The sequence below is a fragment of the Polypterus senegalus genome, chromosome 1 (assembly GCF_016835505.1).
Source record: "Polypterus senegalus isolate Bchr_013 chromosome 1, ASM1683550v1, whole genome shotgun sequence".
In the NCBI taxonomy this organism is placed as follows: domain Eukaryota; kingdom Metazoa; phylum Chordata; class Cladistia; order Polypteriformes; family Polypteridae; genus Polypterus; species Polypterus senegalus.
The window spans coordinates 37,223,778-37,243,388 of NC_053154.1; the positions used below are offsets into that span (position 1 = coordinate 37,223,778).

General features: G+C 39.3%; 1 protein-coding gene across 4 annotated transcripts in view; it reads left to right on the forward strand.

Moving 5' to 3' along the window:
• The first annotated feature begins 11,782 nt into the window (after positions 1–11,782).
• LOC120524674 (butyrophilin subfamily 2 member A2-like) overlaps positions 11,783–19,611 on the forward strand; it is a 106,993-nt gene continuing 99,164 nt past the window's right edge. For all 4 annotated transcript variants that reach the window (XM_039746497.1, XM_039746491.1, XM_039746510.1 and 1 more), the window contains exons 1-2: positions 11,783–12,079; positions 17,051–17,125. In XM_039746497.1, coding sequence (XP_039602431.1) covers positions 17,053–17,125 — 73 coding nt within the window. In that variant the 5' untranslated portion in view covers positions 11,783–12,079; positions 17,051–17,052. The remainder of the gene's footprint in view (positions 12,080–17,050; positions 17,126–19,611) is intronic.

The following is a 19,611-nucleotide window of genomic DNA, read 5'->3' on the forward strand; positions in this document are numbered from 1 at the left end:
CCAGGTTATGATCTGCTTTCCCAAGCGCAGGCAGCGGGGTGGCGCTGTATGCGTCTTTAACGTTTGCATACAGTAGGTCAATAGTTCTATTTTCCCGGTGTTCAATCCACATACTGGGAGAAGGCAGGTAATGTTTTGTCCAGCGTCACATGGTTAAAGTCTCCAGCGATTAGAACAAGCGCCTTGGGGTGCTGTGTTTGTAGATTAGCAACAGCGGAGTGGATGATGTCGCCCACTATCTCCACGTCTGTGCGAGGAGGGATGTAAAAATAACAACAATGACGTGGCCAAACTCTCTGGGCAAGTAATGGGGACGCAAGCTTATGGCCAACATTTCAATGTCCCTGCAGCAAGTGGAGATTTTGACGTTTACATGTCCAGGGTTGCACCATCTTGTATTCACATAGAGAGCAAGTCCTGCTCCTTTCCGCTTCCCACAGGTATTTGCGTCTCTGTCTGCTCTAACTGTGCTAAACCTGGGTAGCTCCACATTAGCATCTGGGATGCTAGTCGTTAGCAGCGTTTGCAAAAACACAACAAACTGCATTCTCTGTAGGTCCTGACATTTTTCACCAGTGCAGCCAGTTCGTCGATCTTATTTGGTAGTGAGTTCACATTTCCCAGGATCACAGAAGGCACCATAGGCTTGTATCACCACTTCCTCGCTAGCTGCTTAGCCTTCAGCTTAGTGCTGGCTTTGCTGCCACGATACTGTCTTCTTACCTCGTCAGGTAAATGCGGAACCATACCGGCATGGGCCTTTGTTCTCAGTGCTAGAAGTTGACTACCTGAATAGACGAGTCTCGGCGTGTAAAAATCAATGTCCAAGTAGCAAAAAGTGCCCAGGAAACAAATCCACATAAAAGAAAGTGGTAGGAGTGATCATAGAAATAGAGATAAAGGTAGAAATATAAAGTCGTACACGGAGCTGCTGGAAAGGCTGCCACTCACAGCAGCACTCAGTGACTCAGTGACGTTCTTCTAGGCACCAGAACCGGAAGTGATGTCTTTAGGGATTTAACACACCAGACACACCTGTCCTGGCATAGAATTTCCCTCACTTGGTCCATACCGCTTCCTCCTACTTGCACATGCGTGACAGTACTTTGAAACGAAAGGTGGAATGCTATGATTTATTGTTTTCTGTACTTCTAGAAGTGACAGATGTGCAGAATTTCAGTGACTTGAATAACTAAGGCAAAACAATTTTAAATTGCTTTCTTCTAATACAGAAATTCAGTTCATCACTTAGTTAACAAAGATATTGTAGCAACCATCCTGTAACAGGTTTGGAAGGATGACACAGCAGAGCACAGAAGTGGCTGCAAGAAAATTTACTCTTAAGTGTAAAAAATGTACAAATGGAAAACAACAAAGAAGGAAATTGCACTGAAACTATTAATAATTACCTATAAACTTCTCATTGTTGTGTCCCTGAGAGACACCCTAAATATTACAGTTCCCAACACCAAGTCCTCTCTTCTTTTTTTTTTCCCCACATTCGCACCTCACCCTTAATGTACCACACCATAAACACCATCTAGAAACCCTTCCCCTTCCTTTTCAGCGCCTTCATTTGGGGTACCATGCCTTTTCTTCCTTCTAGCATTATTTATTAACCTGATGGCAGTCCTCTGTGACACTCTCTGCCCTTCCTGCTAGACTCAATAATTCCTCAGCCGCCAGGCTACAACCCGGCCAGGATGTTACACTATAATGTAGCTCATCCTGTTACTGGCTTTGTAATGCAGTACGATAAAGACTCAAAACTAGATTTAAAAATCCATATAATGAAATCTGCCTCATACATGGCACTCAGACAAACATTACATTAAAACCATGATGATCTTGGTGGGAGATTATACAAAATAGCATTAATAGTAATATGCCAATTTAACACTGAAAAAGAGCAGTAAGGGGGGCCTGGCATACATTTTTTATTACTGTATATAATTTTTTCATGGCAATGACATGTGGTAGAAATGTAACATCTTATTAAAGAAAGAAACATCCCCTAATAGGACAAATCAGTCATCAGGCAGGAGAAAAGCTGTTCATTGTATCTTTTAATCACTCCTCGGCAAATTGCCTTGGAGGGAGCATTCTTCAAAAGCAGTCTGTTACAGCAAGATGAGTTTCTCTGGTTGGTTCATTGGTTTACATCTAAATGGTTTATATAAAATTAAAGTCTATATTATATTATATTCTAGTTCTTCTTATACCTTTGAGTTGAGCCACTACCTTATTTTATTGCCTGTTGTGTGAATCACAGTCATATAAAAACAGTGAAGTAATAAAACTGCCTTTTTAATGCCTTCTTAGCTTATCTAAACAAATTTCATTCTTTCTTAAGAGTCTACTGGTAATTTCACTGTCTACATTTTGTAAGAACTATCAGTGGCATTTCATCCTCATTCATATTACGCCTGATTTTGTTTATTATTATTGTTACATGTCTTATTGAAATTGAAAACACTTTTTACATATTCCTATCAAAACAAAAAAACAACAGGCATGCTTCTTTTTCACTGAAATGCTTAATAAAACTATCTACACACTACCTACACAAATTGATCTGATAATACGAGCTTCAGGCTGGAGGTCTTTGCACTTTAGCCCAGAGAACGTGTTGCTAACTGGCCTATAGAATGAAGATGTTCTTTAGGCAAAAGTAGAGACACACTCAGAATAATGTTTATAATGCCGTTTATTTTCTAACTCTGTTCAACGAACTCTCCGTACAGCGTTCAAAAAACCACACCCTTCCCTCAAGACGTCATACGTCCCAAAAGACGCAGACCATAGTAATCAATACCTGAACATAAAATAACCGACAAGAGCATCATTGCGCAATCATGTACAACATGAAGGTCGAATGAAGGACTAGAATTTTGTTTTTTTATTCTTTGTCCTTTTGGTGCTTTAAAAACCTGATTAGTATGAAACTGTAGATATTTATATCTGCATGCATATATTACATTATTTTCTAGTGTTTTTATTGCATGTTCTGATGGACGGCTGGCAGCTCAACCCAGCAGGGTCACCCCTGGAATAGAAGGATGGGGGGAAGGCAGCTCCTAGTCAACACTGTTTCCCCCAAGACGCTAGATGGCAGCTTCCCTGAGTGCAGTAGTACCCCGGATTCCCGCAGGGCACTATGGGACATGGAGTTCGGACACACAGCCCTGCTGGGTGCCGTGGGTGCCACCAGGAGGAGCTGTCAAAGGACCTGGGGATATATTCTTACAGTATAGCCGACAAGTTAAGAGGTAATCACGAGGACGGAAGCCCCGAATTACTTTGGGTTGAAGAAAATCCCTGTTCTTTATTAGATTCGGAAGTGCCAGCCATTCACATGGGCGAAAGGACAGAAGCACTTCCGGGTCAAGCACTATTTAAAGGACTGATGGGAGTCGGAGTTGGGAGGTAGTTGACAGAGCTTGCTGGGAGGTGTGGAGGAGAAAATTGGGTTATTTGTCGTTGGTTTAGTTGTGTATGGTGGCTGTGGTGCTTGAAAAGGCACTTTAAAGAAAGAAGAATAATTAAAAGAACTTCTTTGTGCTTTTACCCTGTGTCTGCCTTTCTGTCTGTTGGGTTCACGGGGCAACAGCGCCCTCTAGTGTTCTTACAATGTATTTTGGGTTTTATTTAAACTATTCATTGTTTGCAATAATGCATTTAGCTAAGAACTCATTTATGCACTTTATAACAATATACTTTAATTGAAGAGGGGTATATGTTATGCAACCAGCAATATTAAACAATTAAAGAAAATATATATTTTAAATATATATAATGCTTGTGTTTGGTCAGCCAGTTGGGAAACATCCGCCACGTCCTCTGACATTTGAGGTTCAATCACATTCTTGAATGGTGCAGAGGTAAGAACTGCTGCATTATAACCTGAAGGTCCCGGGTTTTAGGCTGAGCGCTCTGTATTTTGAGTAGTAAGCTGCTATTATTATTATTATTATTTCTACAATATAATAAAAACATATATTTGATTTGAGTCTGTAACACCTGGTGTAAATTTTGGCTACATTATAAGAATATGTACAAACTCCCTGTTGATTGACATTTGAGCTTGAATTTTTAACTCATTGACAGCCACATGTAAATTGAATGCTTTTTTTTCCTTTGATAATATTCTTGAATAAAAGCACACGTGTTTATTTGATATTTGGACTAAAGTCTTCACACATTATACACTTCATGTTATTATTAGTATAACATAGAAAACTTTTCTGCTTTAGGTGTGTGTTCAGCATTTCTTGCATTTCCTTTCATCCTACACTTACCCAGATCTTTGTAGACATGGAACACACATGAAATGCATGTATTCCAAATAACGATATACTGAATTTTTATCCTATACAACCCCAGGAATCTCACACACAGATAGGGAGCCTTGGCCTTTGCTGGGAGAACTTTTTACCAGTGAGCTGAGCTCCGTCAAGGCGAGGGATGGGACAGCAGGCTGCTTGCTGCTTCTCCTGCTTGATGCATTTACAAAATAAAAGACACTAATGGAGAGGTGTGAAGGGATTTAATGCGGGGCGGGATTATGAGTTTTTTCGTAGGTTTTAGCAATTCTAGTGTTAATTGACCATTCATACTATCTTTTTAAAAAACCTGCTGTCCTCCTGAAGCACACCAATATTTTTTTAGATTCATACTCAAAGATTCTCCCTGTGTGGAGTTTGCTTGTTCTCCCTGTGTATACATGGGCGTCCCTGCTCTGAATAAGCAGGTTTGAAAAATGGATAGATGGAATATTGCTTTAACAATACATTTGTTTCCCATGTTTCTCTTTTAGTAATATTCATGTGAGAAATACTGTATGCTTGACGGGAAACAAAATGGTTTGCTTTTTTCTTATATGGCCAATGATATTTTATGTCTGTGAACTTCTTGGGTCCCAGTATGGTAATGATTTTCCAATTTGGGTCCTTGGATTAAAAAGTTGAAGATTCCTAGTTGAAGCAATTGAAATTGTGCCTAATTACACTTTAAAAAGTTCTGCTCATCAAATTCATGATTGTATTTTGCCCCCAGTATTACAAGGATTGACTCCTGCTCTGAACACTCAGACCCCTGAACCTTTGATAAGCCCAGCTTTAGAGGGTCATATCAAGCACCCCCAAACTCACGCTGTTGGGGGTGGCTGATGAGTACAATGAGGCCAAGAAGGGATTGCCTCAGGAAGCAGTTTGGTAAGATGTGAACCCTAAGAATTACATGCACATCCAGTATACTACACTTAAAAAAGTGGTGTTACAGAAAAATCACAATGGTCAGAATGCAACTATAATGAATGTGAAGAGGAGAATTATCAGGTCATTGATGATCGCTTACAACAGAGGACAAGATTTAAGAAGTTTTAAAGCAAATTTTAATATAAGCCTATTTGACAGATGCATATACTTGGAACTAAATCCTCAGCAGCATAAGTTCAAAGTTTAATGTTACAGTCACTCCTGGCAGGTAAATTTAATTTTACTTTTCAAGTCTGTACCTTTTATGCTATGTCAATTTTAAGATTATTATTGTTGTTGGATTATTATCCATGGTTTATCCTATTACTTTTTACTCTCTTTTCCCATTATTTAAGATGGGCCGGTTTCCATGCACATCACATTGCATTGTACAACCCATTGGCACGCACTCCTCAGCTCTGGACCCAGGGGCGCTACAATATATCATTCTGTAAAATTTTGTTAGTTTCTGGAATCTATATAAGTTGTCAGTCACAAAGTCAGTTAAAAGTCTCTTAAATTCACACTGCACATGTTTAGTAATTGTTGTATCCAATTTAGTCCCCCCTGTGTACTGATTTTCAGATTTTATTGACATTTTTTGCCAAGGGTGACAGGAGAATTGAATTGAATACAACAACAGAGGAGAGCCTAAAACTGCCAAGGGAAGCATGCAGAAAGTGTAACAGGGCTAAGTTTTATTTTGCCTTCAGTTTCGTAATATAAATTTAATTGGTTTTAATATCAATTTGGTGTATTTTATTGTTTTACATCTAGTAATATTTTATTATCTTATATTTTTTCCAAATATATACACTAGCTATGGTACCTGTCGAAGACCGAGAACAGAATAATTTAAAAACATTTGCTATCTCTTGCTTTACGTACACTTTCAGCACCTTTTCTTTGTATTCATGTGTCTGAATCTCTCTTAACCGGTGCTCCCTTTCCTGTAAAGCCTGTTTTTCATACTCTATCATTATTTTTAGATGCCTTTCTTGCCTCCTGCCCAGTTTTATCATTTCCACTTTTGAAAGCGACTCTCTTTACTCCCCCTCACACGTATTACACTCACACTTACTCTTTTGTCGCCTCACCAAAGCCAAACTGAGCACTCACACCTAAGCCAAACTGACCAATTAGATTGTTCTGAGGCACTGGACACACAGACCTTCGTGTTTTATTATATAGGATATACTGTGTAGTATATATAGTGACCACTCGGGGTGTTGCAGGGCCCCAAACCCAGACACAACAGCTTAGACACAGTTCCAGGTACAAATAAATAGATTTATTGCCAAAAATACCTTATAAAGGTTTCTTTCTTCACACAGTCAACAACTCCAGTGATAAAGCTCTTCCTTTCTCCACTCCTCCCAGGTGAGCTTCTTTCAACCACCCTTACAACCCTGACTTCTGGGGTAAAGTGGAGCAGTTTCCTTTCTACTGCACCTGGGAGTACTTCCACTGCTATCACATTGCATCAGGGACACACTTCCAGGTCAGGCAGAACCTCCCAGTGACAAGAGAGTCTGCCTCCTCCTACAGGCACCGGAGGACCCCAACAGAGGTGCCTGCTGTAATATGATGGACTATAGATATGTGACGCATAGTAATACTACAGCACATATGCTATGCATAAAGCTGGCGCATGTAAAAAACAAAGTCAGTCAGCAGAGCAGCAGTGTGAGGTGTAGTCAGTTTAGTTGAAGTTCCGTATTGTATTATTATTTGCATGTTAGTAAAGTCATCAAATAAAATCTTGCCTCCTTGAATTCATTGAGCATTACATGGTGTCAGAAGTTCTGAAATAGCGAAGTTCCCTCCTCCAGACAACTTTGACTTCAGCCACCCAGAGCACTGGCCTGAATGGAGACAGTGATTCCATAGGTACTGCATTGCAACAAAGTTAGATAAAGACCTGGGTGAGGTGCAAGTATGCACGCTGCTGTATTCCTTGGGGTGAGAGGCAGAACAAAAGGTGAAAACATTCAGTTATGCTGCCAATGGTGATAAATATAACTATGATATTGTGCTCAATAAACTGAATAGTTATTTCATATCGAAAGTTAATGTAATACACGAGAGGGCTCACTTTCACCAGCGCATACAGAAACAAGAAGAGAGCATGGATGAAAACATACAGATCCTGCACAAACTCACAGACAGTTGCGCTTTCGATAGCGTGAAGAATGAAAATATTACAGACAGGATGGTAATCGGCAATTTGGACAAAGATTTGTCACAGAAAATATAGATGATACCAGACCCAACACTCAAAAATGCCTGCAAACTTGTGCACCAGTCTGAACAAATTAAAGACCAAATCTTAGAGCAGAGCACAAGCACAGCATTATATGAATTGACAAACAGACAGAAATGCGAGCTGTCATGTCAACCAAAAACTGCATTTAAGAAGGAAAAGGGAGAAACACATGGAAACTGCTAAGTAGCAAGGACAGAGACAGCCTAATGTATTCATGTCAGTTGAGAAAATGTACACACTGTGGCAGGCAACACCAGCAATTTGAACATTGTGCCGCAAATGTGGAAAGAGAGGCCATTTTGCATATCGCATTCTAAACGTTAACGATATAAATGCTGACAGCAATGCAGATAGTGGCAAAGAAACATTTTTTCTTAAGGCCATAACAAATGTGCAAGACACCAGTAAGCCATGGAGAGTGCAGATAATTATTCAGGACACAGAAATAGATTTTAAAATAGATACAGAGACAGACACATCAGTAATATCTGCGTCAATATTAAGAAAATACAGCCACAGTTAAGCAAGCAATGCTGGAGCAATTCTGGAGAATCCTGGTGGAAGGATTCCATAATTAGGATAGCTCCCTGCTAAAACAACCTACAAATAAAAATATTATCAATTTAATGTATTTGTGATTAAAAGAACATCAGCCAGCAACATATTAGGTCATAATGCAGCAGTTGCATTAGGTCTAGTACACCAAGTGGAGGAGCTACACAACCACTACAGTAGCCTTGGGCTACTAAAGATAACCTTAGTAAAGATAAAACTGTAAGAATGAATCGTACCATACTCTGTTTCTACTATAAGAAGAATATCAGTCCTATTGCTTCCAAATGTAAAGCAAGAGCTGGATTGTATGGTAAAGTGCAGAGTTATTGAAGAGACAACTGTACCGAGACAGTGATGTGCGCCAATGGTTCCAGCGGTAAAAAAGAATGGATCCGTAAGAATATGTGTGGACCTTAAACACCTTAACAAGGCTGTACTACAAGAGTCATATATCTTGCCAACAACTGATGATATACTTTCAAAACTAGCAAATTCAAAATTGTTTTCATTGCTTTATGCACCAAGCAGATTTTGGCAAATTCCTTTAGACAAAGATGGTACCAAACTCACAACATTTATTACCTCTTTGGAAGATTATTTTTTCATCCCCTTTCATTTGGGATCACTAGTGTGCCTGAGATTTTTCAAAGGGAGATGATAAATTAAACTTTTCAAAGATCACCCAGGTGTTGTAATATACATGGATGACATTCTTGCCTTTGCCAACTCTGCTATGGAGCAAGACAGAAGACTCAGGACAGTTGCGAAGGCTGAATTAATACTCAACAAGGATAAATGTCTGCAAAGGCAAAGCAGCTTTGTTTCCTGGGGCGCTGTGTGGATGAGCATGGCATCAAACCTGACAGCAAGAAAGTGGAAGCCACTGTCAATATACCTCAACCAAAGAATGTACTGTAACAGAATTGAGACAAGTCTTAGGTATGAAACATTACCTCGGTTGCTTCCTCCCCAATCTCTCAGATGTGACTCATCCTCTAAATGACCTCCTAAAGTTAAATACAGTGTGGATGTGGGGTCCTGCACAGGACCAGTCCTTTAGAGATGGGAAACAGCTGATTTCAGAGGCACAAGTTCTTGCCTTCTGTGATGTAAATAAGCCCACTGTAGTGAATGTTGATGCAAGCAGCTAATGACTGGGAAGTGTCATCCTCCAGAGTCATGATGGGCAGCTTCGGCCAGTAGCCTGTTGTTCACGAACACTGACAAATGTGGAAACCCACTACACACAAATCAAAAAAATGCCTAGCCACTGTTTGGGCATTTGAAAAGTTTTCAAAATACTTGTATGGCTTGGACAGTTTCACAATCCAAACAGACCATAAACCTATAATACTAATGATTATTAGCAAGGATATTGACACTGTGATATTGAGATGCCGATGTCTACTGATGCAGATAATGACGTACAGTGCTACAGCTGAGTATGTTCCTGGAAAGCTCCTTGTTGTGACTGACACACTCTCACGGCATCCATCACCCACTCTCCAAATAGAGAAAGTTGAGCTCACTGATGACATTGAAGCTCAAGAAGAAATAGCACAGGCAGTATGGCCCATCTCTCATTCACAGCTTGAGACGGTTAGACAACCAACAAAAGAGTATCCTATATTAAAGTTAGTTAACAAAGGATGGCCGAAGTGCATTTACAAAGTGCCCGACAGCATTAACGCTTACTTTCCAGCCAAAGATGTACTCACCACATCCAATGGAATATTACAACGTGGCGACTGCATTACAGTTCCACAAGTCCTATGTGCCGAAATCATTGAAAGAGTTCATGTTGGTCTCCAGGGAACTGCCAAGTGCCATGAATGTGCCAAAACAGAGTGTCTGGTGGTCTGGCATAAGCAAAAATATTAAGACATGTTTTGAAACCTGTAGAGACTGTCTGACAGTGAGACCATCACAAAACAGAACACCACTCATCACAACAACACCTCTTCCAAGGCGACCTTGGGGAGAATTGCTGCGGATATCTGTGAAGTTAATATAGATAACTACCTTGTTGTAGTGGACTGTTTCTCCAGATATACAGAAGTGGCCTTCTTGCTAAACATGTCAGGCAAGACTGTGCAGTCCCGTCTAAGTAAAATGTTTCTAAGATGGGGTTGTCCCTCCATCTTAGTGACAGATAATGGCCCTCAATTTTCTAGCAAGGATTTCCAAACATTTTCAAGAATGTATGACTTCCAACATATCACTGTAATCCCTCACCTAACACAGGCCAATGGAGTGGCTGAAAGAGCTGTATGAACAGTCACATCCTGAAACAAAAAGACCCTTCTCTTGCTTTGCTGAGATATAGAGCTACACCCCTCCAAGCAACTGGCTTTAGCTCAGCACATTTATTGCTTGGTTGTCCCTGAAGACACTCATCCCAACTCTTGAAAAGAACTTGCTTCCACAATTGCCAGATCTAAATCAAGTTCAAATTAATGACAAATGAACAAAAGCAACCTCCAAACAGTGTTATGACCAATGTCATAATGTTGCTTATCTTCCAGAATTAAAACCTGGTGATGAGGTCCTAGTGAAATAAAACAAACAACATGGCTTGGCAACACCTGCAAAAGTAATCCAACAGTATACCACACCAAGATCTTACCTGATTCAGACAGAAAGTGGCATTTTTCACAGGTACAGGAGACACTTGCAGTTCCTGCCCCCAACCACTGTTTTGCCTACTGAAGAAGAAGAGGAAGTGGACACGATAAAAACAAGCCAACCCTCTAAAGGGAGATGACCCACTTGATAAACAACAGGTACAAGTTCAGAAAACATCAAGAGGGAGAAATATGAGAGTACCTTTGCGATACAAAGACTTTGTTAATGTATAAGTCAATCTGAAAATAATTGTCAATGTTTTAGGTAAAAAGTTCTTGTCCTATGTACTGTATCTGTTATGTTAAAAAACAAGTGAGGCATAGACAAATACTAGAGATGATTGTCAAGTTTGTTTGAATAGATAAAATATATATGTAGCTAAATATATCTTTAAGTAAATCCCTATGTTCAACATTTTAAAGCTGGATAGATGTATTGTGATGGACTATTAAGTGTGTAATAATACTGCAGCACATATGCTATGTGTATAGCTGGCACATATAAAAAACAAAGTCAGTTGGCACAGCAGTAGTGTAAGGTGCAGACAGTTTTTATTGAAGCCCCATATTGTATTATTTTGTTTGTTAGTAAACTCAACAAATACTTCCTTGCCTACTTGAATTCATTGAGCATTACACCTTTCCAAAACAAAACTACTATGCAGCTCTATGGGTGTCCGAACAGGAAGCACTCTAGATGGATGTCTCCCTCTGTCCATCCTTGTAACGGCCTCCCAATTAGGAAACGTACTGCTAGTAAACCAGGTTGAGATGCCTGTCCACCCACATAAAAGCCCTTTGTGACAGGTAAGGAACCATCCACCCTGGCTGGGATGCCTTCTGCAATGTTGTCTATTACAATACTGTATACTGTATATAAATTGTCTAATGTTCACACAATGCAACATTTAGCGAAGCCTGTACAGCAATACATATTATGTGTGAATTAAGTGTATCACCCCATATAGAATATAATAATAAGGATACTATGGAGGCTGAGGCGAAAGGGCAGCAAAAATGTACCATGCCTCAGCTGGCATTATGAAAAATACTGTAACCTGCGAACGCGCCCCTTTTCTATCGCTAGAGGCTGCTGGCTTCAAGTCCTGCTGTCAAGTATAATGTTTGGAGCCGAGACTGATCAGCTCTCCTCTATTTGATTAATTGGATATATAGATGTGAAGGGAAAGTTGGTAAATTAATGCTAAATTAAATATGTTTTAATAGTTACTCCCCAGTACATCCTCTCCCACTAAATAATGCAAAGCTCGAAAAACTGGCAAGGTCCCAAAGTCTACCCCTTAGCTTAAAACGAAACAGAAAGGAACTTGACGTCGATCTGCACCGTTACTGCAGCTGTCTGTTAGATTCGAACTCAGGTAAGTCTAACATTTTAAGCAAGCAAACTAGCCTTTATACCCGTCCATTGTAGGATATAGCAATGCGGAGACGACAGCGGGTGATTAAGGCGTCACCGACATCGTTGATTTTACTCAGCGCGACACTACGCGTGGAAGCAGACAAATAGCTTAAAACCGAGGAGCGCGTCCCGATCCTTTTATTATTTACATCCATCTTAAAGAATTGCAGCTAATTCCCATCGCTTATCTAATGATTACCTCGTCAATATTCATGCCTAGCGAGCGGAAACAGAGAGGTGGACCTGCCGTTCACAGTCGTATTTATCCCATCTCGTTTATCCAGGGCAGCGGCCTCTCTCTCTCTCTCTCTCCCCTTCTAGGCAATGCGTAGCACTCGTAAAGCAATACGTACATACATACGTGTGTATATAAATTAATATTTGACATTTTTCAAACGCGTCTTTATAATATCAGGACATCAAAACAAAGCAGCATTTATTATTTATTTTTAATTGTGTTTCAAGATTTAAAAGATGCCCCGCCTTTTAATGTATTCGGGCGTATACATCTCGGCACACGAAACTGTACTTGTGCCATTTCCATTTTGTGAAGATAAGAATAGTTTTGGTTGCATAAATCATATCCATCTGTTTTCTGAGTCTGTGTTTTCTATACAGCACTGGGCGCTGGAATTATAAGTAATACACTATATGTTCATTATATTACAAAGTATCCTTGTACTTGTACAGAGCCACGCCTTCCTTCCTGCACGCAGATCACGCACTGTGAGTGGGGAGTACCGCGATCGAAGTACCGATGTCAGGGGGGCCCGTTGGGGGTTCCCAGATTTCCGCTGGTCCGGAGGCATAATAACTCCTTCTGCAACCCTAATCTTAACCACAGCATAACGGAACGTAAAGCCCAGTATCGCTGACGCACAATATAAAGCGACAGCCTTCTCAGCTGTACGGTGCTTTGGAGGACCGCAGCTTGATTCTAGTGGTGTATTTGCTGTTTCACAAATCGTCACATTCAAGTTGTTTACAGTCAATTGTTGTTATAGTTTTCCATTAACGGGCAAAGAGAAGGCTTAAAATGAACACCAGTCAGGAGCGAAGAAAAAAAGCGAAACACAAAGAAGCAGCTCGAGCTCCACTTGTGTTTCTGAATGTGTCCAACTTCCAGTAAGCTATATATAGCTAACATTACATCAGTTGTCACTACACTGAAGCTAGTGGGGGTGGCGCAGTTGTAGTGCTGCTGCTGCTGCTTCATGGTAAGGGTCTTCCTTGTATGGAGTTTGCATGTTTTCCCCATGTCTGCGTGGATTTTCTCTTTTCTTTCCACAGTCCAAAGATATGAGGGTTAGGTGAACTGGCGATCCTAAGTTGGCCCAAGTCGTATGGTTGGCTTGTGTTTGTGTTCCTTCCTTGCACCCTATGCTAGCTGGGATAGGCTCCAGCAGCCCCCAAGACCCTATTCAGGACTAAGTGGGCTTGAAAATGACTGACCCACTAAAGCTAGCTGTTACCGGAGTAAAAATAGATTTGATTTTGAGTGTTTTAACAAGTGTAATCTGATATTGCAGTACTCAGCTGACACGTTTTTATTTTTATTTATTTATTATTGACCTATAGACTCCATGATCTCTACACGCTGTTAAATGCTGTTAACGTTATTCAAGATATGAAGTGCACTGAGTGCTGTTGTACTGAGGACATGTTTGTAAATTTCACCGACACATGGGTGGCTGTCCTATTCACTAGTTAGCTACTGGCTGAATTGTGATAAAGTGCCATGCAAGCAACTTTGACACACAAAAATGGCAATTAGCTCAGAATAACTTCAACTGTTTGCTAATTTTATTAGTAGCTGACATTACTGATTTAGTTAATGCCTTACTGCTATCTACTGTTGTTGAAAAGGCAAAATGAAGTTTATATAAATCCATAAGTTTAAGTGAGATATTCACTGGTTCATTTTTTAAATATCTTAGTATTTAGCATAACTTTGACCCAGTACAGTATTTAGTGCATTAAGAAGTATATTTAGTACGTTCAATAGCAGTGTAGTTTTTATTTTATTATTATTAAAAGTAGTAGCATTTTATATATTGGAAGTAGCAACAGTTGTATTTTATTATTTTATATTATTATCTTTATTATTACTATTAGTAGTAGTAGTAGTAGTAAGAGTAGAACTAAAAATTTTTTTGTTGTATCACATCACAAGTGAAACTGTTGGTTATATTAAGTAATAAAGAGTAACCGCACATTGATCCCTTTGACTATTATTATTATTATTATTTAGGCCTTTCGTTTATAAAGGAGAAAAATCAATTGGTATATCACTGCCATTAAATATCATTAAAGTTCAAAACTATAGGTTGGTCTTCAGCTTGCAGCAACCCTCCCAGCTACCAGTTCTTCCAAACTTAAGCATGAGGTCATCTGTGGCACAAAATGATGCATTTTCAGTGTTGGCTTTTCCTCCTAGAAGGAAAAACTGACTGATAGCTCAAAATGACCACTGAAATTCACCTAATAAGCCAGATGATGGCAAGGACATGTCGCTTGTTCTTCACAGTAACAGACCTGAGGAAGTTAAACAATAAATGTAAAAAATTCAGTTGTAAATGTAACTAGATTGAAAGAAATATCATGGAGTTAAAAGTATCTTTTTGCTGTACAATTGTACTTAAGTAAAAGTACAAATTATTGTTGCCATAAACAATACTTCCATAAATTTACTTAACAACAGGTAACAGAGTAAATGTAATGCTATTCTACCCACCTCTGCTTGCTTGTTGTTTCAGTTTTTCTTTTGTTTACCTGAAGGCCCTGTGATTCTAAACTGGTGTGTTGCTGTTTCAGTTTAGGCAGTTCATAGAAAATATATTTTCCTGGGCAGCAGGTGGCTACACAGTTTATTTAATGTTTAAACAGTGTATATGGTTATACTGTATTTTACCAGATGGAAAGGCTGGGGAATATCAATGATTTGATGCCAGTCAAGACACGTGTTGATGTACAGTATTGGCAAAATGTAAAAGTAGATAGCAAGTCTGTCAACACACACACTCACTCAAATCAATGTTTGTGGTATAAGTATGGATGCAATGTTTTTTAAGTATGTAATGACAACTAACTACAGTCAAGTATCACAAAAATAAAAATAAATACCTAGCACCATAGTAACTATCATCTGCAAATGTGATGCTGTTTGAATTGTACTTTGCAGTACAGTCCTGAGTTAGCCAAATGAATAGAAGTGGCTCCAAAACGATCTGCTACTGCTTCAGGGGCCGTGCCCAAGCGCCAACGGAAGATATTAACGATTGCCGAAAAGGTAAACGTTTTGCATTTGTTGAAGGCTGCGATTCTTTTTATTTAAAAAGTAGGAAAGGAATATAAGATCTCGACGCAGTGTCCTTTTAATCAGGGTGCAAAACGAGTTGTAAGTGAATGTAATAAGGCAGTAGTCTGGATGGAATCTGCTTTAGGGATTTGGATTGAAGACTGCCAGAAGAAGAACAACAGCAGTGCTACACAGTTGCCAGAAGTGGCTCCTTTAGAAGAGCTGTAACGCTCTCCTTTGTTGTGCAGTAAAATTAAACTCATTGTTATCGGACAAGTTATTGTTGTTGAGTAAACATAATTAATTTTCTACTTACAGTACTTAATACATGTACGTACGTTTAGTGTCACTGTACACACATTTACTGTATACTATTTTTCTTGCATTGTACGTATTTATTGCTGATGGCCTGTCTATCATAATGGCTGTAACATATGTGATATCGGAGACACTCGATATCTTTAAAATAATATTTAGGTTTTACTGTATATAAACAGTGTGTTTATATACATAATTTCAATGAATCGTACCTAATATCTATGAGAATACAAAGGGATTATGCTGTATAACTCTGCGGGTAATATTTATAAACAGTGTGGGAGAGTTTATAAGGGCTTAAAATATATAAAAATAACCATACAAACATATGGTTTATACTTCGTGGATTTTCACCTAGGCGGCACGGTGGCGCAGTGGTAGCGCTGCTGCCTCGCAGTTAGGAGACCCGGGTTCACTTCCGGGTCCTCCCTGTGTGGAGTTTGCATGTTCTCCCCGTGTCTGCGTGGGTTTCCTCCGGGTGCTCCGGTTTCCTCCCACAATCCAAAGACATGCAGGTTAGGTGGATTGGTGATTCTACATTGGCCCTAGTGTGTGCTTGGTGTGTGGGTGTGTTTGTGTGTGTCCTGCGGTGGGTTGGCTCCCTGCCCAGGATTGGTTCCTGCCTTGTGCCCTGTGTTGGCTGGGATTGGCTCCAGCAGACCCCCGTGACCCTATTCGGATTCAGCGGATTAGACGATGGATGGATGGATGGATTTTCACCTATTGCAGGAGGTCTGGAACGCAACCCCCGCGATCGAGGAGGGATTACTGTAAATAAATAAAAAAGATTTTAAGGTGTATGTGTCTACTGTATTTTAACAAGTATTGCAATTTGTCACATTTGCTAACAATAATAATATATAATGGAAGATACATGCATCAATTCAATTGATTAATGAAAATAGAAATGAAGTTATAAGTAATAATTTATGACTGGTATTAAAAATGCCTAAGTACATTTACTGTGAATGTTGCTGTCATGTAGTTTATATTTAATGAGTTATTTGAATTTCACAACTGATTACTAGGCACTATAAAGTTATAAACTGAGATAAACAAAAATGATCAATACTTTTTGCACAACATTGCTCATACTTACATTTTTATATATCCATTGATTATTCATTACATCCCTCATTTTAGTTTGGCACAGGTTTATATGGAAATCCACTTCATGTTGCCCTTTATTTCATTCTGTCATAGTTTGCCTTTCTTTTTGCTTTTTCCCCAAGGGTGATCTACACTTCCTTGTTTATTTAGAAGGATTCTGTATTTTACTTGGTAATAAAAATCATTGCATTTCCTCTTTTACAGAGATGAGTTTTAGAATGGTGTTTGAAGCGCTTTTGTTCTTGACTCTCTTGCACTTCTCTGCCTGTCAGCCACAAGGTGAGTATGAATACCAACACTGATAGAGCCCAGTGTGCTATGGCCAGTAGTCACTAGTGACACAGTAGACTGAAATGTCATCTGCTGTTTGATGAATAAGTAAAGCCAGGCTGTATTCTGCATAACACACAGAAAAGGTGCTTCATAGTTTTTTAGATTTATAATTATGATTCACTATTTTGTCATGGAAGGGTCCAATAGTGACCTGTCCTCCCTGTAGGACTTTTTGTGTAGACCTGAGTATCTCAGACCTTTGATTCTTGCTCTATTAAGTCACACTTACCAGCCTTTCTTGGAGATGCAACTGCAGTCTACAGCTCTAATTGTGGTCGCCATCAGGATAAACTACAGTTGACTGGGTCTGTGGTTAGAATACTTCCTCACATCTCCTATTTCTAGACCACAGATGGTTTAGAAAATGTTCAAGGCAAAGATGACAAGCCAGTTCAAAAGTTTATTCACTCAATATATAATAATATTCTCTGATCTTTGGTTCATAATGAGTCCAAAGCAGAATCAAAGAAAATAGATGTTACAGTTAGTAACAGTACAGCCTGGATGGATAGCAACTTTTCTTGCAAGAAGTCTACGCATCTAATTTGCATAATTATCAGGTGGTTCGCTCAGTTTTGTTTTGCACTTCTGAGCTGACAGGCGTTTAATCTGGCATTGTCTCTAGGTGGACTCGATAGAAAGAGAGAGGCATGCAAATATAGGTGTACCCTATATTTATGTTGGCATTGCTCTTCCATACTGTTCCCCCAGGACCAAAATGGCATCATAGTTTAGGGTCCAGTTCCCTTCCTGTGTTCTGCCCACATGTCTCTAGGCCAGACCTGACTAGGCACAGCCTATGTTCTTGAACCTTCTACCAATCAGCATTTTACCTGTGGCCTTGGGCTAGGATAAAACTTTTCATTTTGTCTTGCAGTCCTGACCCGTGATTAATGTGTAATTTTAGACAACTCCAAGTTCCTCTTTTAACTGTTTCTGACCTGTTGTGCAATGAGCAGTGGAAGTAGGCAAGTTCTTATTATATATTTTCGAACAAATCACTTGCAAATTTTCTTTTAAACCTTTAAGTTTTCATCTAGTTCATACTTCATCACTGTGCAAATACCAGTAAGATAGCCTATTACAATGTGAAAGCAAATAGACCAAACAGCAAAGTCTATCCTCATATCTTTCAGCTAGCAAGGCAATGCAATATACTTACTGCAGAATGTCAAGAGCCCTATTTATTGAAATTTCTGGTACTTTATTTATAGCTTACACTGCCTAAGCTCAATTTGCCTTTAACATTTGGTGAAATAAGGAGATCTCTCTGAAATATTCAGCTCTGATAGAGCATAATTTAATTTTAAAAGTTGCAAAGATGACAAAAGAGTAATTGCATCTGGCGCACATTCACTCCATAGCCCCAGTCACAACTACTCTATGACAGAGAAGGAATGCTTGGCCATCATTTGGCCAATAGAGAAGTGTTGTCATTTCCTGGAGGGAGTGGTGTTATACACAGACCCATGTCTAGGGATATTAGGTCCCAAATCCATTAATTCTTTGGATTCAAAAGTCCTATTGGTGTTCAGTTAGAAAGGTTCAAGGTGCTTAAAAAGTTCTGGAGGTTGCCTGTGTGTCATAAATAAAGAATGATCTATGCAAGCAGATTAGAGAATACTTGACAGTACAAAACTCACATAGTCTTACGCATGGATTACTGCAACAAATTGTTGTTCAGGCACCAGGTGAAATGATCGGGTTGGATATGATGGGACCACCAACAGCAAGCAAGCCCAGGAAGGCATACTAAATGGTTCTGATATGTTACTCTATAACATAATACTCCACCCAAAAATTATATTTTTTTATTTGTTACTGAACTCATGTAGTTTTGTATACCACTCTCTCCCTGGTCAGTTGTCCAATGTGGCCCTTATTTTTGAGTGTTGTGCTACCCATTTTGCAGATTCCTTGCAGCAACCCACATCCAAAGTCTGCCTTGTTCACCAGTGAATTGTGCCTTTCACATGCCAGTCACTTTTTCTGAAGCACCACAGTTGATAAACCTGACACTAGCAGATTTATGCAGTAACCTGTGTTCTTCCGTAGAACAAACCAGTAAATACACATGTGCCTTTTTCTGTTTATTAAAGTGACTGTGCCTTCAAATATACTAAATAACAATAAGGTAAAGTTCTTTTAAAATGTTATATACTGTAGTTAGGAATTATTTACATTGTATCTTACTTCAATTCAGTTTTTTTTAAGTAATTTAACTTTGGATTTCAATTTTTGTTTAAATAAAGGCTATTCAATGAAGATTTATAAATGTATGTTGTGCCTGCATTGCAAAGAAGATCATCCAGACCAACAGATAGGCCCCTAAAAGACTCTCCTTGCTTCAGTCATCTACAGTATTCAGGGTGTTCTCTTCTTTGAGATTTATAAAATGTGTTTCACTCTGGTTGTGTTCATCTGTTAAAGGG